We start from the raw sequence: 26954 nt of genomic DNA, 5'->3' as shown, positions 1-26954 counted from the left end.
GCGTATATCATGCTCTACGTCATCGAATGTACGCAATTCTCTTCCAAAAGTGAGATATGCTGCTGTATAGCTGGTTGATTGACACTTAGCTGAGTTCAAGGCAAATCGTATGGACGGTAAACCTATAGTCCACACATTGTGTTGATTTTGGACAAGGATCGCTAGTTGAGCCTTAAGGTCTCTGTTTTTGCGTTCGACTGGATTACTTTCAGGGTGATAAACAGGTGTAAAAACTTGGTGAATTCCCATGCAGTAAACTATTTGCTCCATAATTGCGGATACGAACTGCACGCCATTATCAGATCTAAGACGCCTAGGAACACCATATCGAAAAAAGAACTTCTTCGATTAAAATTTTTGCGCAATTTTCGGCAGTTGCTTCTTTTAAAGGGAACAATTCTACACAACGACTAGCGACATCTTCTGCAATCAAAATGCATTGATAGCCATCTTCCGTTTTTGGCAAAGGACAAAATAGATCTACGGCAACAACTTCGAATCGTTGTTTGCTATTTTTTGTTTGAAGCAATCCCATAGGCTTCATGTTGCTTGCTTTGTATCGCTGGTATTCAATGCAGTTTCTAACGTACTTTGAAATTTCGGCTCGCATTTCTGGCCAGAAGTAAAGACTTAAAATACGTGCTATAGTTCGCTTTGCTCCATAGTGGCCAGCTGTGCTGTCATCATGATACGTTTTCAAAATACTTCCGCGCTCGTGATCAGGTACGACGAGCTGTGCGTCATCTGCATCCTCGTTTGCGTAACAACATAATACGCCGTTGTTCAAAATATAGCCACGAGTGTACCATCAGTTGGCATTTTCGTTGGATTCTTCTAATGAATGAATTATATTTTGTAAGTAGCTGTCTTTTAGTTGTTCTTCTCGCAGCTTATCAGGTTTATTATGTGGCAAGTCGATTTGAAAAGCATAAATGCAGTTTGTTTCAATTTCTTCATCGTTACAGGGTGGTCGCGATAACATATCGGCAACAGAATTCGTTCTCCCTGGTGTATAGTCGATTTTGAAATTATACTGCTATATTTGTAGTGCCCACCTTGCTAGGCGGCCTGTTGTTGACTTTATGGTTAATAACCATTTTAGCGGTTGGTGATTGGACACCAATAACACTTCAGCTCCTTCTATATAGCCTCTGAATTTCGCACATGCTCATACAATAGCGAAGGCTTCGCGTTCGTTATTTGAATAATTTTTCTCTGCTGTTGTCAAAAGTCGGCTCGCATATTCGATAGGATGTTCGCATTCTTTCTCCCCCTGGATAGATAAGAACAGCTCCCAAGGTATAAGCACTTGCGTCCGCCTTAATGATGAAAGCGACATTGTCCTCTGCTTGCTTCAAGATTGGAGGGCAAACGAGCCGTTGTTTAAGCTTGCTAAAAGCTTCCCTTTGTGGTGTACTTCCATTCAGAATTCTTTTTCATTAGCTCCGTAAGCGGTTTGGCAATTTCAGCAAATCGGTCAATAAAATGCCGATACAAAGAGCAGATTTGTATGAATGATATCAATTATTTGATATTTCTTGGTTCTTCCCAGTGTGTAATCGCTAGAGTCTTTTCGGGGTCAACTTGTATGCCTGCAGTCGTTAAGACGTGACCGAGGTATTTAACACTTGCGCAACAAAAACGACATTTACTAGAATTAGCGCGCAGTTTGAACTTTTCCAACTTCAGGAGTACGCTTTTTAAGTCGTTTAAGTGTTCTGTAAATGATGGTGAACAAATGATAATATCATCAAGATATGCTAAAATGTGTACATTTGGCAGCGTTGCCTTAAAACGGTCGATTAGTCTTTGAAATGTGGAAGGTGCGTTGCGGAGACCAAACGGCATTCTCTTAAACCGGAATGTACCAAAAGGCGTAATTAGACATGTTTTGTCTCGGTCTCTTTCAGCACCAGCGATTTGAAAATACCCACTTTGAAGATCTACAGTGGTCGTAAATTTTATGCTTTTTGCAGCGTGCAATAGGTCATCCATACGAGGCAAGGGGTGTCGCTCGGGCTTTGTTATAGCATTTAACTTGCGATAGTCTACATATACACGAATATCACCATCTTTTTTAGGCACCATAACAACAGGTGATGACCACGCTGACTCACATTCTTCTATAACATCATTTTCGAACATTTTGTGAATCTCAGCTTAGAAAATGATAATCTATACGCTGGTGATGCAATCGGCTCGTGCTCGCCAGCATCAATAAAATGTTGTGTATATGTCGTCGGTTCACACGACGCGGCAAAAACTTTAAAATCAAACTTACCTAGACAAAAAGGTTCCATAGTTCTCCAAAGAAAACACTACATGCCTTAAAAATATGCTCTTGCTTGAATGAATGCTTATTATTTTTTTTTTTAATAAAACAGAGCTTAGAGAAAAAAAATATGCAAAAAAAAAAAAAAGAGATCCTTCCTCGCAAAGTACACATTTTTTATATTTTTACAAAAAAAAAAGGGAAAAAATCAGTACTGATTTTTCGTTATCTCTGAATCTGCAGGGTCCAGCAAAAAGTGTTGTATGCACAGTTTATAGCGAATTTTATTAGCTTTTAAAAGCTTCAATCCGTTTTTTGCTCAATTCGTTCTTGAGATATACAGTTATGTGAAAAATAATAGGGACAGAGCTGCAACAAAATTTCATTTCAGTAGATTCCAAGTATGCCGAGCAAACTTTATCCAACTAACTGCGTATTATTTTTACTCAGTCTTAACAAAAATAAATACCGTTTGAAAAATCTAATTTATTTTCACACATAAAAAAAAATCAATCCGTCTTCAACAAAGTCAGTGAACGGTTGTGCGATTTAATAAGGACAGCGTGTCATTTCATAGCCTCGTCGTAAAAATCTTTATTTAAAAATGCATTTTTTAATAGATAAGGTAAAAATAATGTTTCTACTGGTATTCATGTCTATTACAATTTTGAATTTTTCGTAATTAGTAGAAAATGGGAAAGGGCAAACATTGCGATCCGAAAATGCGAGAACATATTAAAAACATGGTGAAACAGGGAAATTCGTACAGAAAAGGGGCAGAGTTACTTAATATTTCAAAAACAATGGTAGAAAATGCAGTTAAGTGGATTCCGCGGGATGAAATGCATGGCAGAAAACAAAAAATCACGCCTATTATAAAAAAGAAAATAATGCGCTGTATAAAGAAGAATCCTTTTATTTCATCCAAACAAACTAAAATTGAGTTAAATATTGATGCCGAATCGTCAACTATTCGAAAAATTAAAAATGAAGTCAAGAAAATATGAAGTCAAGGAGCCCTGGAAAAGTGCCTATGTTGTCCAAAAAGAACGTGCAACAAAGACTAAAGTTTGCGGAAGAACATGTGTTTTGGTCTGAAGAAAAGTGGCGTAATATTCTTTGGTCAGACGAAACAAAGATAAATTTGTTTAACTCAGACCGAGGTATTCATCATGTTAGAAGATCGCCAAACGCAGCTTACAATCCTAAATATACCATAAAGACCGTAAAACATGGTGACGGAAATATTATGGTTATGGGAGCATTTTCATACAATGCTGTGGGACCACTCCACCGCATACAGGGCACTATGAAAGCAGCCGATTATGTTGCAATTCTTCAAGCATGCATGCTACCGTACGCTGAAGATAATATGCCACTTAGGTGGGTATACATATATATACAAAACACACCGAAAAGTGTACAAAAGAGTGGTTCAGAATAAACAATGTCAGTGTAATGGAGTGGCCACCACAGTCCCCAGATCTAAACCCAATCGAAAATTTGTGGAATACCGTAAAAACATCAATAAGAGGAAAGTGTCCAAGTAACAATGATGAGCTTTGGGAACTTATTAAGAATTCATGGAATGCAATTCCGGTTTCGGTCTGCCAAAAATTAGTTAATTCCATGCCAAAGCGATGCCGATCAGTTATAAACAACCGTGGATTTTCAACAAAGTATTGAACTAAGTAGAAACTAATTTCGAAACAATTGAATACAAATTTGTTTTTTTTTTTTTGCTAGTCTCATATTGTTATTTTTTATCTCGAAAAAGAAGTGTCCTTATTTTTTTCACATTTCAAAGTTACAACAAAAATGAAAATAAAAAATAACAGGTTGCCAAATCTAGATAAAACTATTCAAAAACCTGTTTTCCAATTTATTCGCAATAAATTAGTTCAGTTAACACCGCTTGAATTTTTCACCTTTTTGAATCTGCATCAGATTCAGAAGCAGCATGCTACTGTCCTCACATAACTGTATATGATTAAGTGGACCCAATTTTTTTGTAAGCGGTAATTCGTAAATATCTCAAAAACGTTGCCATAGAATTAAAAATAACCTTGATTCTCGGAATCAGGGGGTGATTTTACATAGGAATTTCGTAATGGCGTCTCTGGTGCAGAAAAAAAAATTGAAATTTGTGATCCAGTGTAATTATTCAACTAAGGCTACGTTTATGATCGAGCGAAATCGCATCGCGCGATGCGACGAGAATCGCTGTTAGCGATAAATTATATTAGTGCATATGGAGATGTTTATGACAAAGCGATTTAGCGTAAAGCGAATTGGGCGATTACAAGCGACAAGCATATGGGTATAATTTCAGAGCATCTCGAGGGTTTATTTTTTTATTTTTGAATAACTGAATTAAAAATTGAAATTTTATTGTTATTCCATATTTTTTAAATAAGGAATAGTAACTCTACTCTTTACACAAAATTTACAAAAATAAGAATGACCGATTATCATGACTCAGGATATTTTGAATAACGATAAAATGTTATTCATTATTCCAAAATGCTTGATTTAAAAATACCTTGTTATTCATCACTCAAGTTTTCTTGAATAATGAATAAAAATTAATTTTTTATTTTTTCTTCAATCGTTATTCAAATTTGTTGATAACGCCCATCCCTGTTACGTGACAAGCAGTGTTTGTAGAATTTGAGTCATGCAGATCGCAATATAATTAAAAAGCTTGGGAGGATGTAGAAAAAGAATGCGGTTTTAAAGGCTTTGAATGTAAATTATGGAATTCACTACAATATTTTCTTTCCTTGGCGATTGGATGCACTTGATTTTTTTTCTTATGTATAAATATTTATTTCGTAACAAAGAGCTATTTTCTAATAATAAAATTTTACGAGTTAATGTACACATGTTGCTTTCTCTACACTGCCACAAGGTGAATTAAAATATGTTGAGTTATATTGTTGAGCATTCCATCGCTGGCGAATTCACTCTACTAGAACCACGCAATCGCCAGCGATAACGCTAGCGAAAATGTAACAATAGATGAAGCGTTTCTTGTCGCATCGCGCGATGCGATTACACTCGATCATAAACGTAGCCTAAATGAGGACCGCTGATCTACATACACAAAAGTTGGTTTATTTGTGAATTAAGCTAATGATGTATTAGCTTAATTCACGAAGGTCAACCAACAGATTTTTCGAAACTGCGTTTTTCGCAGAATTTGGTATGATATATTATATATTTTTATTTCTCCTGTAACATTTTTTATTTTTTAGATCAGAGAAATAAGAACTGTTTTACTAACAAAATCTATCGTCATTTATATATATATAGTTGCGTTGTCCAACCCACATATACAAAACAGCTCTTATTTAGAATTGAATAAAAAGTATTAGAAACTTTGGAAAAAGGAAATTTATAACTATGTGACCTGGAATCAGGCATGCTTAACGAACGAAACGATATCATTTCGTTACGATAATCAACGTTAATAAACGAAACGAAGTCATTTCGTTTCGTTTATTAACGTTAAGAACGCCAAATTAACGTTAATTTGACGATCTTAACGTTAATAAACGAAACGAAGTGACTTCGTAGCGTTTATTAACGTTGATTATCGTAACGAAATGATATCGTTTCGTTCGTTAAGCATGCCTGCCTGGAATCATGAAACGACCCTATTGTGCGAAAATATCGTTGTTCACTTTTTGAGTCATTCTTATAGGAAATTTAACGCTCTTTCCAATGGAACAAACCGCAGTTTTCTTAAAGCCAAATCAGACCATAAATACGATTTTTTTAAATATTTCGATCCATGCGCCACTTATCGGATATTTTTTCTTATTATTGCATTGTCATCGGGTTCTGAACTATATTCCAAGTTTCAGGCTTGTAGATTATCGGGAATTTACTTAAATTTTAATTACAAAATTACTTCACAACGGCCGGCCGCTACACAGAGTCAAGCTAAACAAAAATTTTAAACGCGTTTTTCTCGAAAACTTGTTTTCCACAATAGGGTCGTTTCATGTTTCCAGGTCACATATATATAAAATACTCCAAATAATAAATAAATAACTCGCAACATTTAGTATTGGAAAATGGTCTTTATTAGACTACTTAATAGCGTGTTTAAATCAAACTGATTACTGATTGCTCAGCTTGCACTGCTGTTATACTCTCGGTTACCTCCTTCGCCCATTTCTCCTTGGGTCTAGATGTTTCACTCACATGCCCTCTGGAACAGTTGTATCTCATACTTGGTTATTTAGCTATATGCGTGTGTATGTGTGAGTAACAACTTCTGCTCTTACCTGATAACTACATAACTGTATGTGAGATAATCTCTTCACTGCGAGCTGCTGGATATGTGTATAGAATATTCTTCGCTGCCTTGCACTAGAGCTGGATTCGATTGGATTTTTTTAAGAATCGATATTTTCAATTCGATTTCATAAAAAAATCGATTTAATCTATTAAATCGAACCGAACAAAGTTTATTTAAATTTTGCTTATACCTAGTAACAATCTACTTACTTACGTATATAACCATTTACTCGATTTTTCCCGACAAATAAAGCAAGACAATTTCTCTCTCGTTTCGTTGAATGCCGACAAAATTGGAAGCATCAAGGAATCCCACATGGGTCTTCACTTGATCCCTTCATGGGAGTGAGATAATTAGCATTGTGAATCAAACTAAGTGTGATATCTTATCTGTAAAGTGCCTGACAGGATGTTCAATATGGCTACTTTTAGCGATTGGACAGGGTGTTCAATATGGCGGCGCATAGGGCCGGCTATCTTCAGCGGGTGATAGAAAAATATACAGAATGAGACAGCGATAGTCAATTACAAATCGGGTGATCCAATCACTTTGGAATTTTGACGTCTATGCAGAAGATATACCACTTAGTTTGATTCACAATCATAATTAGTATATAGTAAATTCCGGTATTATGGTATAGGCGGCTAATATGGTACACCTCTCTATATTATGAGCTATTTGCACTGTGGCAACGCGGGCTACGAAAACAGCTGTTAAATTACGAAAAAGATGATGAAAAAAAATTACAGTGCTGACAGCTGCCAGTTGTCTTTCATTTCTTGAAAACACGTGGTTGTACATGTACGACTTTTTAAGACATTGTAGTAGATACCATGATACAAAAGTGGAAGTTGTTCCATTTAGTGTGACGTTAGCCACTTGACTTTTGCGGGGACAATGACAATTTCACCAAAAACAAGCTACCAGATTAAAAAATGTTATGAATTTTTCTAATTTTAATGAGTTTCATATTAACGGATACGACTAAATTACTTTCATAGTTATTTAAAAAAAAAAGAAACAAATAAGCCCCATGTCTTGGAAATATTTTAATACCAAATATCAGCATAGAAAAGGGTTTTAATTGTTTTGGTGGAAAAAACATGGATCGAAGTATGCAAAGCAAGAGAATATAGCCTTCTTAAGTGTCCGTACGTTTGCTCAGAACATTTTGACAGAAGATACACGTTTTTAAATTGCTTGCTCAAAGGAGGACCGACACTGCAATTTCTTGATAAATTAGCTACAACTCCACATTTTTTAATTTTTTATTTATTGTATAATTCAAGAGTTTCGCTTTAGGAGGGAATTGTCAAAACATTTTTTAGGAAGAACATTACCCTGTAGCTCTGCAGGTTAGCCACTAGTTATGAGAGAATTTTGCCCGTTGTACCAGGCGTCACCTTGGGGCAGCCCCACCTATACACATTCTGTGCGCTTTTAGCATTGACATAGATGTGCAGACTTTGGAGGTCCAGTTTTTCTCAACATGCCTTGAGAAATATCCACTGTAGCGGCATGATAATAGGGCTATGCTAGAACAACAGGATTTTTCGTGTATTTTTTTCTGTCTGGGCTGCCAATGTATGAGTCATTATCCACTATTTTTCAATAAAATTACATGTTTTACTGTATTCTCAATCGATATATATGCACATAAATCGTGCTAAAGCATATTATTATTGTCTCAGATGACCATTGCGTTTTCAACCTAAAGAAAATTTCCATACCCAAAAACCACAAATTCGCCTTAAACAGTCACGGTATGGCAATGCGTCTGGCAAAACACCAAACCAGGCATGCTTAACCAACGAAACGATATCATTTCGTTACGATAATCAACGTTAATAAACGAAACGAAGTCATTTCGTTTCGTTTATTAACGTTAAGATCGTCAAATTAACGAAATGATTTCGTTTCGTTTTCTGCCATATCAAAACGAAACCAAATCGTTTATGTTGATTATTAATTTCAAACTATGCTGGCAAAGCTGATTGATGGCGGAGTCATTAAAGGTGAAAGCATTATCCAAGCTGATTGCAACTTTTCTCATTAATTTTGACAGTACGAACATTTCTTAGAGCATTTTTGACATTACCACCAACGAATTACACAAACAAATTACATAGAGTTTGTGTGTGTATGTGCGCTCGTTGTTGCCACCTTACGGCTTCACCATGGCTATAGCATTGCCAGCACAATTCAAACATAAAGTATCACGTTTTCGTTAACGTTTTTAACGTTAACGAAAGCTTTTCGTTTCGGTTAAAAACGAGATACAATTTATCTTGATAATTTCTTTATCGATAATATTTCGAAGTGTTTCAACGGAAACGGTGGAAATTTTTTGATAAACGATTAGCTTAACGTTAAGGTGCATCCCTGCACCAAACATTATGAAACTTCAAAAATCTCCAAATACGTCAAACAATTTTAAATGGAACTACCTTCTTTTTTGTGTCATGGTAGACATGGTTTTTTATTCCGCAACAAAATACGGATAAGTACAAATATCTTTTAAATCGATAATATACAATATACAACCAATATTTTATTTTGAAAAGGTGAGTTATAAACTAGATAAAGTTTTTATTATAAAAAAGTTTAAAATTATTTTAAATGAAAGAGGAGTATAATATTGTACACTCGTGACGGGTAATATGGTATAGTGTACCATATTTCCCTCCCTATGTTCAGTAGGTCTGTACGTTAATTTAGTGGTGGAATTTTACGGCAAGAATGCCAAAAAAGGGTGTACGCAGGCTATGGAATGCAGAAAATATGCGCATGGCCATTGCAGCGGTGAAAAACGATGAAATGGGAGTTTTTTTGGCCTCAAAAAGGTTTGAAGTTCCACACACTACACTGCAACGCATGGGCAGAAGCCAAAACCCGGTTGAGAAGCTTCTTTCAGAAAAGCTAGGCAGAAAACCAGTTTTCACCCAAGAAATCGAACGCGTACTTGTAAGATAATCTTTAGAGACGGATTCTCCATTTTGGGGGCTAACAAGATTCGACCTGCGATCCCTGGCATACCCAATTGCAATAAAAACAACATGCCAAATAAATTGAGTATTTTGAAAAAATGCGCGGGAAAGGACTGGTTGTATGGATTTTGTAAACGGCATAGCGAAATACTAAGGTTGCGAACTCCAACCGGCACTTCTTCTGATCGAGCAAAAGGATTCACTCGCGAAAACGTGGCTTCGTTTTACAACTTGTTGGAAAATTAGTATGTTAAACATAACTTCTCAGCAACACGCATATGGAATGTGGACGAAACGAATTTGTCAGTTGTGCGGTCACGGCAATCAAAAGTTATTGCACAAAAAGGAAAAAGGCAGATAGGCGCGATGACTTCCGCAGAACGCGGATCTCTTATAACTGTCATTACGTGCATGAGCGCTGGTAGCTCTTTTATTTCCCCAAGAAAGAACAATCATCCACTTCTTATGAAGGATGCACCACCTGGAGCAAAGTCGTCGTGCCATCTCTCTGGCTGGGTTCAAATACCGGTCTTCACAAATTGTTTCAAACATTTCTTGGAGTTTACAAAGCCGAGAAAAGAAGAATATATTCTACTTATTTTAGATGGGCATCATTCCCACACGCGAAACATCGAATTACTTGATCTAGCCCGTGATAACCGAGTTGTTATATTATACTTGCCACCACACTCTACACATAAATTGCAGACGTTGGACAAAACTTTCATGGGCCCACTTAAAGTATATTATAGTGACGAAGTAAGGCATTTTACTCGAGACCAAGGACGCAAAGTAAGTGACACCATATGATTCGGTCGGACTGTTTACAAAAGCATATTTGCGAGTTCAAAGTGGTCAAATAGCTAATAGCTATCAGGGGATTTAGAAGCACTGGAATTTTTCCGTTGGATAGACATATTTTTTCTGAAGCTATAGCAGGCGAAATGGAAAATGTACTGGCAGAATCTGTCTCAGTCCAGGAAATCGATAAGGAAAATGCTATGCCTGAAACTCAGAGCTCGCTGCCTACATTAAATAACAACGTGGCCACTACTAGCACAGAATCATGACCACGTATTTTTTCATCAATTAGTTCTACGAAAATTGTGAATACAGGTAAGCATTTTATTTCCACAAACTTTCCTCCAACAATTAATTTGTTTACCGGCGATATTTCTTTGCAAGCAGCTGCAAAATACATTAGACCTTGGGAGATTTCTCCTCCGTCAAAATTACGAAGGATCGTAAGCAATAGAGGAAGGAGGTCTAAGCCAAAAGTTTTAACCACATCTCCGTATAAAGCGGAGATACAAAGTAGCTTTACAAAAATAACCAAACGAAACTCCTCCAAAAAAACTAAACCAGTTGTGCCTAAGAAAGTATTTCCTCATAAAAAGAAACGGCGGGAATCTAGTACCGACTCCGATCAAAGTGTAGTTCTAGAAGAATCGGATGGAAAGGAAGAGTTCTATGATATTCCGCCCTCAAAAGGCAGTTTGTGCAATTTCTGCAATAAAAGTTAGGAAGACGATACTGAAGTTCAAACATGGACTTCATGTTTGCAGTGCGAAGTAATCTAAATAACATAAAAAGGAATAGGTATTCCGTATTACCGGAAATTACTCTAGTATATTAATATTATATACCGAAATGTCATACTTTTTGCCTTCCGAGTCACTTTCAAGCTCAATTGGCTTACTAGAATCTAAAAATGTTTTATTAATTAGTTTTCATTTCGTACTGAACACAGTATCATACCCATATATGTAATACTCCTATATTTCTAGTACAATATACTCGCATGAGTTTTGAATTCGAAATCAAAAAATGACAGCCTACGACATTTTTGTGATTGTAGAAGCATAAGTATGAGAAGAAAAAATTTTATTTGGGTACACTCCATTTTTGATTACAAAAACAAAAACATTTAAACAGCAATATATCGGCACTGTGATGTTTGTATGTGTACCCAACCTGTATTAGCAATATAGGAGTATTACATACCACAAAATAGATAAACACATGTTCAATATATTGCTTACCAAAAGTGCGCAGAAATTTCTTCATCTTTCTCTCGAAGCCACCAACACAATAAAGCTAAATTTACAAAAATAAAAATTACAGAATATGTATATATTTCCTCAAGCGTCCGTAAAGCTTATAGTGATGAAAACATCGATGCCTAAATAATCGAACGATAAAAAAAAATTGATTCTACATTTCTAAAAAAAAGAAGGTCGATTAAGAATCTAATCAAAATCCAGCTCTATCAAACATCCTACATCAGCACTACATATGTATGTATATACGCGCGCTCTCTACGATTTTTTCAAAAAACAATAAATGCTTTATACGTAAGCATTTGGTGACATTTGAAGCTTCAATCTGAAAAATTGACAAAAAATCTAATAAATTAAAGAAAATTTCAGAATAAACAAATACTAAAAACTCAAGCTGATTTGTAAACCATTTAAATGTTGCACCATGATTCAATTACTAGAGGTTTGTTCTTCAATGTGACAGATCTTTGACACTCTCAAATTGAAAAATCTGGACGGGTTGCTTTTACGAAGTAAGGAAAACGGGGAATAATTCAATCCCCTTCAGTAGTAGTGATAATAAATTTGTAAATGCCAACAGTTTTTGGGGAAATAATTCATTTTCTACTAAATATTTCGTAAATTGATAAAGTTATGTTGGTTCGGTCATTCTTTCAGAAATTGTTTGAAGAATACCGTACGTTAGAATTTTATTCAAAAATGCACTATCTCAAAATTTGTTTCCAAAACTCCAAACATGAGCATAAGTTCAATGCCTTTTGTCATAAGAGGGAGTTAATGAAAAGCATTCTGAGATGAAACGTTCTTCAATCCAACTCTAATATAGGGCGGTTTTGTGACAAATTCTGAATTGGGAAATTAAAAAAAAAAAATTTTGAGATAGCATGATTTTGAACAGGCAGCCGACATGGGGTGATACGCTACTCAGCATCCGCAATGAACTGACAAAAACAAAAATAAAAGAAAATGGGTTATTGTCTTGGAACTTTATATTCATACCTTGATTTTGACAGAATAGTTAAGCTTTGAGCGGTCCTGCTACACAGGGAGTATTCATCTTTTTAGTCTGATATTTCGGAAAGGTCTTTTCCGTTAACTATTCATGGAAGGATTCCGGATAAACAGTTAATTTAGAATATTCGTTCATTTGATACTACCTCAAGAGGTCCGAATGTGCATAATATTCCAAATATAAACCGATTCTCCAAATTCTTAAATGGAGACGAAAGTTCCGAATATACGGAATTAATAGAACAGAAGTCCGACTTTTAATACGCGCCCAAAAATATCGAGAGAAGTGTCAAAAGACGCGTATTGACCTCGATAACAATAATTCGAAGGCGGAAATAAAAATTTTAGCTCGTTCAAAAGATATTGACGAAAAACTGAAAATTGACCCCGGGTTGCGTTGGCGGCCTTCATCCGACCTTATAAAAATTACCCTGACCGGTCCACCAACGAGGTGGGATCAAAATTAAATGCGTGCATAATTCCTTTGTACACAAAATCTTTTTCAGTGCACAAAAACATTACAACAACCACATGAAAATTGCCAACTTCAACTGCAAATATCTCAGGACAGAGATACAATTTTTCTTTTCCGCCTTAGGATTATTGTTGTCGAGGTCACCTCTCTCGATATTTTTGGACGCCTATTAGCAGTAGACTCCTGTTCTAGACTTTTACCTGAATAAGTTAACATGCCCAATGAGTACATTTCGTTATGGCATCTCCCTTATTTACTAATGACATTTTTACGTGAACCGATTTAATAGTCGAGGCTTTACGTTGAACGATGAATTTTGAATTGGTTTAGGTTTCGTATGTTCACAGGTTTACGTAAGAGCACGATTCCTTGGTGTCCGTACTTTTCATAAAACCAATGTTCAGCCACACTAATAGATCATGGCATAGTTAATAAATTCATCATAAAATTAAAATAAATGTTCTAAGGAATTATGCAGTTAAGTACTTATCGGGTATTTGTAAACTATTGCTTCCTACTACTAATATTTTTCGAAAATTCGCAAATAAACGACATAGTTAACGTCAATTCGATTTGGGAGCAAAATGGCTGCAATTGTCAAAAAATGTGTGAGCAAACCTCTTGTGATTGAATCATGATGTTGCACATTGCTGGAATTTCTTTTTATTTGAAACACTTGATAAGTTTCGAAAAAATATTCGAAACGTTTTTGAACTTAACACCAAGTCTAGAATGTAGCTTTATAATCAACATTGGATAATACAACTTATTAAAACATGTCTATATGAGTAGTGCTGTAATTATAAAGAGCACTATATAGTGCAAATTATATAACTAGTTCGGTCTAATATATTTAGACTTAATAGTTTTTAGTAAAATCGTGATTTGGTAGGTAATATAAACACTTGAACGCTCATGAGACTAATTTGTCACCCATACAATTGGTTTGTCCTTATTCAATTCCCAGTGTCAGCGAATCTCGCCCATGACTGTGACCGACCATTGAAATAAGACCGATATGGAAAAGCTACTTATCTTCACTGATTGTTATCCTAGTTTGCTTTTTTTGGTTTTTCATTTACAGTTTGAATAATGTGTGTAATTAGATAATAATTCTTATTATTGAAAAATTGTGAATGAAAGAGTTTTGCGTTGACAGTGCCTGGCATTTTTTACAAAACCGTTTGGAACCGGTTTCCGCGACTGAAACGGTCTTGGTTTCGTTCTTTTACGTATTCAAATTTTGGTTTCGGTTATGTATTAGGAAACGGCTTCGGTTTCGGTTTTAAATAACGCAAGCTACTTTCATATATTCGCTGAATTTATTTATACTCAGTTGAGCAGAGCTCACAGAGTATATTAAGTTTGATTGGATAACGGTTGGTTGTACAGGTATAAATGAATCGAGATAGATATAGACTTCCATATATCAAAATCATCAGGATCGAAAAAAAATTTGATTGAGCCATGTCCGTCCGTCCGTCCGTTAACACGATAACTTGAGTAAATTTTAAAGTATCTTCATGAAATTTGGTATATAGGTTCCTGAGCACTTATCTCAGATCGCTATTTAAAATGAACGATATCGGACTATAACCACGCCCACTTTTTCGATATCGAAAATTTCGAAAAACAGAAAAAGTGCAATAATTCATTACCAAAGACAGATAAAGCGATGAAACTTGGTAGGTGAGTTGAACTTAAGACGTAGAATAGAAAATTAGCAAAATTTTGGACAATGGGCATGGCACCGCCCACTTTGAAAAGAAGGTCCGTCTGTCCTTCCGCATGGCCGTTAACACGATAACTTGAGGTAAAATCGACATATCTTTACTGAACTTAGTTCACGTACTTATCTGAACTCACTTTATCTTGGTATAAAAAATTAACGAAATCCGACTATGACCACGCACATTTTTTCGATATCGAAAATTACGAAAAATGAAAAAAATGCCATAATTCTATACCAAATACGAAAGAAGGGATGAAACATGGTAATTGGATTGGTTTACTGGCGCGAAATATAACTTAGTAAAATGGTTGTGACACCTACCATATTAAGTAGAAGAAAATGAAAAAGTTCTGCAGGGCGAAATAAAAAACCCTTGAAATCTTGGCAGGTATTACATATATAAATAAATTAGCGGTATCCAACAGATGATGTTCTGGGTCACTCTGGTCCACATTTTGGTCGATATCTGGAAAACGCCTTCACATATACAACTACCACCACTCCCTTTTAAAACTCTCATTAATACCTTTAATTTGATACCAATATCGTACAAACACATTCTAGAGTCACCCCTGGTCCACCTTTATCGCAATATCTCGAAAAGGCATCCACCTATAGAATTAAGCCCCACGCCCTTTTAAAATACTCATTAACACCTTTCGTTTGATACCCATATTGTACAAGCGTATTCTAGAGTCACCCCTGGTCCACCTTTATGGCGATATCTCGAAAAGGCGACCACCTATACAACTACCACAACTCCCTTTTAAAACCCTCATTAAGTAGGAACGGATAATACTGTACACGGAAACACTGTGCCTTTAGATAGAAAAGCAACACGAACAGGAAAAAACTATTAAGAAAATATTGTAGTTTTGAAAATGAATTATTTATTGTCTTGGATGTGAAAAAACGTTTTGTTAAAAATCTTTAAAAAAATACTTAAACATTAATTTACATTCGTTAAATCACATATGTAACTGTTTAATTGTAACATGAACAATTAACTAAAAAATAAACGAGATTTAATAACTTTAAACTTTAAACAATCATTTGTGTAAACCCACAAATAAATTGGGGGCTCGTCCGGGATAGTGCCGTCAAGCCAACATTCCCAACGGAAGACTATGCAAATATTTGCATGTGTCAAACTTTGTACGTAAAAATTGTGAAAAATTTTCTTTAAAATTTGTAAGACGAAATACGTGTGTGGTGCGAAATACCACAATTTTCCGGAATAACCAAATAGCAGCTGGAAATGTGCAAAAAATTAATTAAAACTAAAAGACTCGGTAAAACGAATATGCATACGAACAAATACATATACGCATCAACGTAATTTGTTTTATGAATGTGTGTTAAAAGCGAAGCTAGATCGTAAACACGAATTCATATTTGGAAGTAGTACCTACATACATACGAGTATGAGAATGTAAATCATTGTAAATTTTACCAAGTAGCGCAACTAACAGCTGATCGGTGAAAATTCGCACATTCACACGCACAGTTCTCGACTCAGTTTCAAAACAAAACTTTAGATTATTTAATTCAAATTTTAAAGTGAGATAATCCTTACAAATTTATGTATACAGAATATATATGGGGTTTTTGTTGTTATTAAAACAATAGTTTTATTTATATTAAAGCCTTTATCATTTTTTTTTTTAACTTTGAAAAATCTCCGAACACCATTCCTTCATTATATGACATTCGACTGCCTAATCCACTGCCTTCCACTCTATTCGCAACATAACCTCTACTTAAGCTGCCAAACTATATAGTAAACAATGATGTAAATTGATAAGCAAACGAAAGCGAGTGGTCAAGCATGTTCTATATATGAAGAAGAAGGTGGTGGCAAGAAATAATAAGTAGAGACGATAGCTAAATTGGTAGCTGAAAGAAACGAAAGTAGCAAATAAAAATGATGTCAAACTGAAAACATAAAGAAGCAAAAGAAGTAAGAGGAAAATGAAAATATAAATCAAAATAAGAGAAAAGGCATGAAGCATCAAAGGAGGTAAGAAGAAAAGTAGTTAAAAATAAAGGAGTTAAAAATCGAAAAAGCATCAAAGAAGTTGAGAATAAAAAACAAAGAAGAAAAAATCGCAGTCAAGCGTTACAAGGAAAACGAATCCAAAGAAGAATTAGCAAATTTGTCAAGCTTAAAAGAAGAAGAAAGAATGTTTCATAAGCCCTTGGCAACAAAAGAAAAAATTTAGACAAACGAAATTTTTGTCACAATTTGAGGGAAAGAAAATTTAAAATTTGAATTTGTAAAAAAAAAACAACAAAAAAAATTAAGATTGAATGAAAGAAATTTTCAACATTTCAAATTTGATTAAAAGAAAGTTTTATTTTTTTTTCTTCTTCTCGTTTGTGAAAGTTGACGTTTATCAGATAAAATTTTGAAATGTACATTTAAAAGAGCGAATGAAAAAAAAATTTGCGACATTTAAGCATATGTATGTATGTATACACGGATCATACAAATATTTGCAATTAACATCATATGAAACATTGAATTATACACATACATATATATTACTCTCACATTATTGCATATATTCGTCATTATACATACATATATATACATTCATTCAATTTTTTTTTTTTTTGTGTTGTTAAAATGGACAAACATACAATATTAGATATGAATTGCGAGTATCTAAAGAATACGCTTAAAGAGCTTAACTTAGAAACCACAGGATTAAAAAAGGTTTTGCAAGATAGACTAATGCTACATCATGGTATTAATAATGATGATGATGATGTGGTCTCAAATGCTTCCGTTTATGAAGATGTCCCTGTCGGCAGTCACCCCAACCTAAGAAGATCGGTATTCACTTTTAAGGATATTGAAGAAAGTTTATCTAGATTCAATGGTACAGATACAGTTGATATTAGGCAGTGGGTTAAAGAATTCGAAGAAAATGCTTGTGCGGTTGGGTGGAATGAGGTACAGAAATTTATTTATAGCAAGCAATTGCTAAAAGGTGCAGCAAAATTATTTATAAGAAGTGAAAGAGGTTTGGTGGATTGGGAATCTTTGAAAAACGCTTTATTGGATGAGTTTGGAGCGCAAGTTTGTGCGTCGGAAGTCCACAAAAAATTACGTAATAGGAAAAAGAAATTTGGTGAAACTTTGCGAGAGTACTTGTACATATTGATGGAAATTTCAAAACCAATAGGTCTGGACGATGAAAGCATTATTGACTACTTTATCGAGGGCATACCAGACTCGAAGATAAACAAAGTTGCGCTTTATCAGTCCAAATCTATTGGTGAGCTAAAAAATCAAATTAAGGTCTATTAGAAAATAAAGGGAGCAAGAGGTTTTTCGAGTAATTTTAATAAACAAAGTAATCAGGTGGCTGGCAAACAGGAAGGAGATGAGCGGGTGGTTTCAAACCAAAATGTAAAAAATTGTTTTAAGTGTGGGTTAAATACTCATTTAGCCAAAGAATGTACAAACCGTCAGTATAAGTGTTTTAAATGTAATGGTATGGGGCATAGATCATTTGAATGCAAAAAGGAAGTGAAGTCAATGCAGGAACAGAGTAATATGATGGACGGAAGTAGTGTACTTAAATTTAAGAAAATATTTATTAAAAATTTTGTTTTTAACGCTTTGGTGGATACGGGCTCCAGTTTGTGTTTATTGAGGGAAGATGTTTTAAAAAAGATAATGTTGAAAGAAAGTGTACAGGAAGATAATATTGTTCTCCGTGGTTTATGTTACAGCGAAGTGGCTACTATAGGGTTCGTTATAATAAAAGTCAGGATTGATAAGATGGAGCTATCTATGAAATTTTATATTGTGGATGCAGGTACAATCGACTATGAGGTTTTCTTGGGAAACACAATACTGGAGCATGTTGATATCAAAGTAAGTCAGAAGCGAGTCGAGTTTATTTTTAAAAATTATGTGAGTGTGGATTTAGGGGAAGAACAGTGCAAGGAAGTTACCAATGAAACAATTCTTGCGAATGAAAAAGATATGAATTGTGATTTGTTTACGGAGTTTGAATGTCTTTGTGCCGAAGTTCAAATGGGAGATTTAGCGCATGAGTTTGTTGATCTAACCCATTTGAAGGAGAATCATTCGTGTATAGTTAAAGATCTAATCGATAAATATAACCCAAAGCAAGATATTAAAAGCCCAATAGAAATGAAAATTATTGTGAATGACGACATATCTGTTTATCAGCGACCTAGAAGAATTTCTTATGAGAGCCAACGCATAGTTGATAAACAAATTTCGGAATGGTTAGATGAAGGTATTATAGAGCCAAACTCATCATGCTATGCGTCTCCAATAGTTATAGTAAACAAGAAGGATGGAAGCAAGCGTTTGTGCTGCGATTACCGTAAGCTTAATCTAAAAATTGTCAAAGACAACTTTCCAATGACACTGATGGATGATGTTGTCGATAGATTGCAGGGGGTAAAGTTATTTTCGACCTTAGATCTGAAGGATGGGTTCTTTCATGTGCCGATGCATAAGGATTCAAAAAAGTATACAGCTTTTGTTACGCATGCTGGTCAGTATGAATTTTTGTTCGCGCCTTTTGGTATAAAGAACTCTCCTGCTGCATTTTGTAGGTTTATTGCAGTAATTTTCCGAGATATTATTAGAGAGGGCACAGTCGCAATTTATATGGACGACTTGGTTATTCCTTCGAATACTGAAGACGAAGGAATAGAAAAGCTGAAGAGGGTTTTAAGTGTTGGTGAGGCACATGGCATAAGATTTAAATGGAAAAAATGTAAGTTTTTACAAAAAAGTGTAGATTTTTTAGGGTATGTCATAAAAAATGGCACAATTCAACCATCGGAAGAGAAGATAAAGGCGATAAAAAATTATCCCATGCCAAAGGACAGGAAAGCAGTAGAACGGTTTTTAGGATTAACGTCTTATTTTAGGCGATTTATTCAAAATTATGCGTTATTAGCAAAACCGTGGTCGGATTTGTTAAGGAAAGATGAAGTTTTTAAAATCGGAGATGAGCAACTAGCATCATTTCAGCAACTTAGGGAGGCACTCATAAAGAAGCCAGTGCTTAGACTTTTTAATCCGAATGCGGAAACAGAGGTACATACGTACGCGTCAAAATATAGCTATGGATCAGTATTGTTGCAAAAATGGTCGGAGGATCAAAATTTTCACCCAGTCCAGTTCTTAAGTCGTAAAACAAGCTCTTCAGAACAAAAGTATAGTTCATATGAGTTCGAGGTTTTAGCTATAGTCGGGGAACTTAAAAAGTGGAGAGTTTGTTGGGATCTAAATTCAAAATCGTAACTGATTGTAACGCTTTCGCAATGTCCATGCACAAAGACGATATTCCTTCTAGATTCGCAAGGTGGGCAATGTTTCTACAAGAGTTTGATCATCAAATCGACCATCGATCAGGGTCTCAAATGAGACACGTAGATGCGCTAAGTCGGGTACATTGTTTGCTTGCTGAAGACACATTGCGGCATAGGTTGATGAAAGCGCAGCAAGAGGACAGTTGGACTAAAGCAGTTTTAAAAATTTTAGAAAATGACAGGTACGATGATTTTTATACGCTTCGTGGTGTCCTCTACAAGGATCCAACAAGAGAGCTTATTGTTGTTCCGGAACAAATGGAAGAAGATATTATGAAACTAGCTCATAGGCAGGGTCATTTTTCAGCACGTAGGACACAAGAGGTTATAGAGAAGTCATATTTTATACCGAAACTGTCCTCAAAAGTAGGGAAGGTAGTACCTAGCTGTATTGAGTGCATCGTAGTTAATGCAAAAGCAGTTAAAAAGGAAGGTTTTTTATCACCAATTGATAAAGACGGTGAACCGCTTTCTATCTTACATGTAGATCATTTAGGTCCCATGACAACCACGAACAAACAATATAATTATATTTTTGTAGTAGTAGACGGATTTTAAAAATTCGTTTGGTTCGTACTAAAGACACAGGAGCTTCCGCGGTGGTAGAAAAATTGAGGAGGCAAACTAGTATTTTTGGAAATCCTAGACGATTCGTTTCGGATAGGGGTTCGGCTTTCACATCTAATTTGTTCAAGGACTATTGCGAGGAATAAGGTATACAACATTATACTATAACTACAGGTGTACCAAGAGGAAATGGGCAGGTCGAGAGGATGCACCGTGTAGTGGTGCCAATGTTGGCGAAACTTAGTCAGGAAAATCCGGAACAATGGTACCGGCATGTGGATAAAGTCCAGCAATTTATCAACAGTATTCCCGCAAGCAGTACTAAGTACTCTGCATTTAAAATTTTAACCAGATGTGACATGCGTTTAAGGGACCTACCAGCACTAAATGAGTTTATACAAGAAGCAAGTTTTGAGGATATAGATTTTGCACGCAACGAAATTCGAGATGAAGCTAGAGAAAATATACTGAGAATTCAGCAAGAAAATCGGGAAAACTTTAACTCTAAATGTAAGTCTGCAATAAATTATAAAGTGAATGACTTAATTGGTATTAAACGCACTCAGTTTGGTAGTGGTCTCAAACTTAAGGCAAAGTATTTAGGTCCTTACAAAGTAATAAAAAAAACTTTATCATGATCGCTATGAAGTAGAAAAAATAGGTTAGCATGAGGGTCCAGGGTGTACGTCGACAGCGGCAGAATTCATGAAGCCGTGGGGATCATCATTCGGGACGAATGAATCGTCTGAACGGCCGAATGTAGGAACTGATAATACTGTACACGGAAACACTGTGCTTTTAGATAGAAAAGCAACACGAACAGGAAAAAACTATTAAAAAAATATTGTAGTTTTGAAAAAGAATTATTTATTGTCTTGGATGTGAAAAAACGTTTTGTTAAAAATCTTTAAAAAAATACTTAAACATCAATTTACATTCGTTAAATCACATAACTGTTTAATTGTAACATGAACAATTAACTAAAAAATAAACGAGATTTAATAACTTTAAACTTTAAACAATTATTTGTGTAAATCCACATTAATACCGTTAATTTGTTACCCATATCGTACAAACACATTCTAGAGTCACCCCTGGTCCACCTTTATGGTGATATTTCGAAACGGCGTCCACCTATAGAACTAAGGCCCACTCCCTTTTAAAATACTCATTAGCACCTTTCGTTTGATACCCATATTGTACAAACGCATTCTAGAGTCACCCCCGGTCCACCTTTATGGCGATATCTGGAAACGGCGTCCACCTATGGAACTAAGGATCACTCCCTTTTAAAATACTCATTAACACCTTTCTTTTGATACCCATATTGTACAAACAAATTCTAGTGTCACCCCTGGTCCACCTTTGTGGCGATATCTCGAAACGGCGTCCACCTATGGAACTAAGGATTACTCCTTTTTAAAATAACACCTTTCATTTGATACCCATATCGTACAAACAAATTCTAGAGTCAACCCTGATCCACCTTTATGGCGATATCCCTAAATGGCGTCCACCTATAGAACTATGACCCACTCCATCATAAAATACTCTTTAATGCCTTTCATTTGATACACATGTCATACAAACACATTCCAGGGTTTCCCTCGGTTCATTTTCCTACATGGTTATTTTCCCTTATGTTGTCACCATAGCTCTCAACTGAGTATGTAATGTTCGGTAACACCCGAACTTAACCTTCCTTACTTGTTTTTTATTATATATATAACCCCATCAACGGATTGCGTCTATTTTTTGTCCCACCCGTGACAATTATGAAACTTTTTATAATTTGCATATTTACTTGATTACTGCGAGTGAGTTCTTTTACACAACTTTAATGGTTGAGTGTTCAATGCATCATGGTCTCAACCTATCTATTAGCAGCAGAAATCCCCAGCTAGTTTTACCAGTATGCTTCACCAAAAATGAAATATTGCGTACAATTGTGCCACACGTGACGATGGAACTTCACTATGGCATTCTCTATTGAACTCCAATATTGAAATCAACTGTAGCATCTATTTTCTTGTATACAGTTTTTAGTTTAAAATTTGCGTTTAAAACCAATGGATAAGCAAATATAAATTTAAATATATCATTACTTTAATACATAATCTAGTGGTGATTTCATTTAAAAAAAATGCGCTCTAGCGCGATGCACATTTTCACCCTCAGCCCTCTTAAAGTGTATCTGCCTTTAATGAAACGAAATCAGAGGGCTAAAATATTCATTGTTAATTTATTCTTATTTGCTCGAAGTGGCTTTACCAGCTGATCTTTTCTGTTTATGCCTTGACCCATCTTTAGCGAACGATTTTCGACCAGTTAACTTTCCCTTGTTACTGTTGTTCAAAGGTGGTTTGGGTTTGGAAACTTTAGGTTCCACGCGCAAAAATAAATCATAGTTGATATCCATACAAGATTTTCCTGAAGTTTATTACAAGGATACGTACATACATTAATATTTGTTTATTTGATATTAAACAATTTCCATACCACAGCACATTTCCTGTTCACATTCCGAGCATACGGTTAGTCTCGTTTCTACAATTCCCGATTTGTTTTTAGTTTTTTTAACCCAGTTATTGAGCATGAACTCTCTTCGGTCACGCATTTCCGTTTTTAACTGCAGTTTAGCCATTTCTGTCATTCGGCTAAAATATTCTTCCTCTTGCTTCGATTTTGGTCGTAATGTTGTAAGCATCTTCCAATCGATGGGTACAGTACACAGGTCCATTATGGGTACATCCTTCATTTCGGTAGGTACTGGGTCTGCGTAGATATAGATTGGTTCACGTTCGCCATATCGTTTTAACAATTTTCTAATCTCCTTCTTTGGCGTTTTAAATGTGTAATCCTTTTCCTTAATTTTTATTTCATCTGCTCGTACTTTAATTGGACGCACTTTGAAATCGGGTACTTTTTCCACTAAACGCTTAAACTCTTCCTTTGTCTGAGCAATATTCCTATTTAAATCTAAAACAGGAACCACTGTTTTTTTCTTAGATAACAAGTCTTCTAATCTACTCATAGTGCTGACAAAGTACAGCCGAACAGTCTTAATTATAGAATTAATAGAATTATCTACTTGCAGTATTGATAAAATTGTTACTAACAGCGGTATACAAAAACTGTTGTTATGGTGACCACTCAAACGTAACTTCAACCCACATAAGAGCTCGAAAGAGGGCAATACAAATAAGCTTTGTATATTTGGTTGGAGCGTTCGGGGTTTAGGATTGAAGAAATATCCCACAAGAGCTCCGTAACACTTTTTTTATGATCTTCAACCATGAAATATCATTTGAAAAAATTTAAATTTAAAAATATTAATATTTCAAACTAGAACCAGCGGCTGTCGTGATGTGGTTGTAGCGTGCTCGGCCTATCACATCGAAGATCCTGGGTTCAAGACTCGGGTAACTAAATAAAATAGATAGATAGAAGGGTGAGCTTCTCTTCCAATTAGTGTTATCCTCTTTTTCTTTTTCCTTCAATTTTACGCCGACTCTGAACGGCATCTGCAGTGTTTCACTGAGAAGCTTTTCATGGCAGAAAAACACTCGTTTCTTCCGGCCAATTTGTGGAAAATTAAAAGAAGCGTTGAGTTTCAAAACAAAAAAAACCGTGCCACCGTGCGTGAATCTTAAAAACACATTCAATCCCATCTGTGACATAAACAACTTATTAATAACTAAACATGAGGAGCTTTTGCTGAACTGGCAAGAATACTACTGCAGAAGCTGACGACTCTGAAGTATGAGATGAAAATGCTTTTTGGAAAGATGCTGTACACGACAAGCAAACTGAGTGGAAATTATTTGTATGGCCTCTTGGGAAAATACTTTTGAAATAATGAAGAAATGGAGGTCAACATCAAATGCTCATATACATAGCGAGCGTTGTATGTGCTGTAAAGCTGCCACATTGCGGAGACGTCAAAGAATTAGTGAGGCCAGGCTGTGGGAAATTACCTTTTTAAGGGATATTTCCCAATCAAATATAATAAAAGCAAAAATGGAATATATTTGTAGCAAAACCCCTTACGTATGAAAGGCTGATCATAATTTTACATAAAAAATCAGCACTCAGATTTAACAATACTGTTGTTTTTCATTCGTACTGTTCACTAGTTAGTACATTTGTATTGTTAGCAACTCAAGAAACAATTGTCATTATTTGTTTTGCTTGGCCTGGAATTCGGATTTTTCGCAACAGCATAATGATAAATTATTATTTTTATTTTGATTATTTTATATAATGATAAAAAATCAACAATTCATTCAGAAAACAATTTGGAATATTACATCACATTCTTAAGTCCGCTGCAAAGAAAATGCGTTTTCAAAAAATGTTGTGATGAGGTAGAAGAGTACAGTGGCTGGTCGGAATCTATGCCAGACGATCCATTCAAAGCATTTTGTAAGGTGTGCAATGTATCGTTTCAACTCTCCTTGAAACACATTTCGCACACTAAATCAAAAACAGTTACAGCTCAAAAAATCTGAAATGCCCAGGAGAGGCAAAAAACTGTTTTTACAAATATTTTTGCGATTTAATATTCAAATTGAGTTCCCCAGTAAAGATAACCATTTATTTATGCAATAAAGGGTAATTTAGACTTGTGACTCTTTAGTTGAAATTTTTTTGTGAACTGGTGTCTATTATGTCAAATTGTGACTCTTTAAGTGAAAAAATGTTTTGAGCTTCCCTCAAAGTCTCCTTTTTCCAGCTAAATAGCAAAAAGAAACAGAAAAATTTAACAGGACTAGACCTACGGTTTACGTAATTATATTTTTAATATATTAAATAAATTTAATTTAATTTTAATTTAGACAGTGGCATTAAACTAATCACTTATTAGGTTTTATAATAAGCCTCATTTTGATTGTTTGGTATATGATGATTTTTAATTAATTCCTGTATGTCACGCTACTTTATGATGGGTAGTTTAAGACTTTCCGAACAGAGTGAACATAACCTGGAATAAGTTATTATAAAAGCAATATTAAAACCATTGTTACAAAAAAAAATTGAAAAAATATTTTTCCAATTCTACTGTGCTTAACATAATTTTATTTAAAATACTTAGGCAAGCCGTACACGAGGCTACGCGTCATAGACGCGTATTAGACGCTGCAGGAAAAATCTGTACGCTTTGATGTCGAACGCATGTACTTGAATGGAGAGCTTCACACGACGCTTAAGCTGCATGAAAGCTTCACGTAGCTAAGCGTACAGCAATGTTGGTCGCTGAGCATGCGTACGCTTGAAAAAAAGGAAGAACAAGATGTTTGTTTACATTATTTTGTATGCAAATTTGTGTAATTAGTTAGAAAATGTTATTTTATAGCGTTTTCTTTTCTGAAATAAATTGTTGCCTAAGTAAATGGTAAAGCCTTAATAGAGTTACTCCTACCCCAGAACATTTTCAACATTTGTAGTGCATGCAAAGAACATAAATGGCTACCCCGTGTATCAGCTGATTTTCACAAACGCGCTGTCAATTATAATAAGAATTCATTAGCAATTATTTCCTTCATTTCAATTTTCTTCGCTAAAAATTTGTGAAGTTACGAAAATAAATTGTCACGATCAGCTAGTTTAGCAGAGTTGCACTGCCACACCGCCATTTTATGCAGGGTAAAAGTGTAACGCTTTTGCGTTGCGAACAGTCAACAATTTTCACAAAGGAACGAAATACCCTGTAAAGGCGTTACCTGCTTTTTAGAATAGAAGTAGCTTCGTGTGCAGATCTTGAGGCGTAAGAAACCGTAGCTACATGACATATTTTGTACACGTCTGCATCTTGCCTTACTCGACACAACCCAAATCTGGAAAAAGCGAAAGGCTGATTTTTGTTACACACACTTTCTGTTGATTGGTATCTTTATATGGTGTTTTATAAAAAAACGAGTTCATATTTCCTTGATCAAGAGCGGTACGCAGATCACAAGTAATTGCTCAAGAAAAATTTAGCCTTCTTTCTTCTGTGAAAAATAGTAGTATGGAAGTAATTTTAACGTTTAAAAATCCACGGTGAATAGTGAAACAAGCAAGAAGAAGAGCACATAAACAAAAGGAATGTAAAGAATGTCACTTCCCTTATAAGTGGCCGTTTCTCCTCCGCCGTGAAATTCACTATGCGCTTTTTGCGTTTTGGTGCTG

At 35.2% G+C, this 26954-nt stretch overlaps 1 protein-coding gene across 1 annotated transcript; it reads right to left on the bottom strand.

Moving 5' to 3' along the window:
- Positions 1–22942: 22942 nt before the first annotated feature.
- LOC137254064 (uncharacterized) lies at positions 22943–23817 on the bottom strand. The gene is made up of 2 exons (XM_067791761.1): positions 23283–23817; positions 22943–23213 (listed from the first exon to the last, which is right to left on the bottom strand). Exons 1-2 carry the CDS (start codon positions 23815–23817, stop codon positions 23032–23034), a joined length of 717 nt encoding a protein of 238 aa, XP_067647862.1. The 3' UTR covers positions 22943–23031.
- Between the last annotated feature and the right edge of the window lie 3137 nt (positions 23818–26954).

This window comes from Eurosta solidaginis, chromosome 5 (assembly GCF_040869045.1).
Source record: "Eurosta solidaginis isolate ZX-2024a chromosome 5, ASM4086904v1, whole genome shotgun sequence".
Lineage (NCBI taxonomy): Eukaryota > Metazoa > Arthropoda > Insecta > Diptera > Tephritidae > Eurosta > Eurosta solidaginis.
Note: the sequence above shows the minus strand (reverse complement) of the source record. Positions and strands in the feature narration are given on the sequence as shown.

What these genes read in the sequence shown, in the direction of transcription:
- LOC137254064 (XM_067791761.1), bottom strand. Translation starts at nt 23,817, where the DNA reads ATGAGTAGATTAGAAGACTTGTTATCTAAGAAAAAAACAGTGGTTCCT. An exon ending in TGAACAGGAAATGTGCTGTG is followed by an intron (nt 23,214 to 23,282) that starts GTATGGAAATTG and finishes AATAAACTTCAG; the next exon opens with GAAAATCTTGTATGGATATC.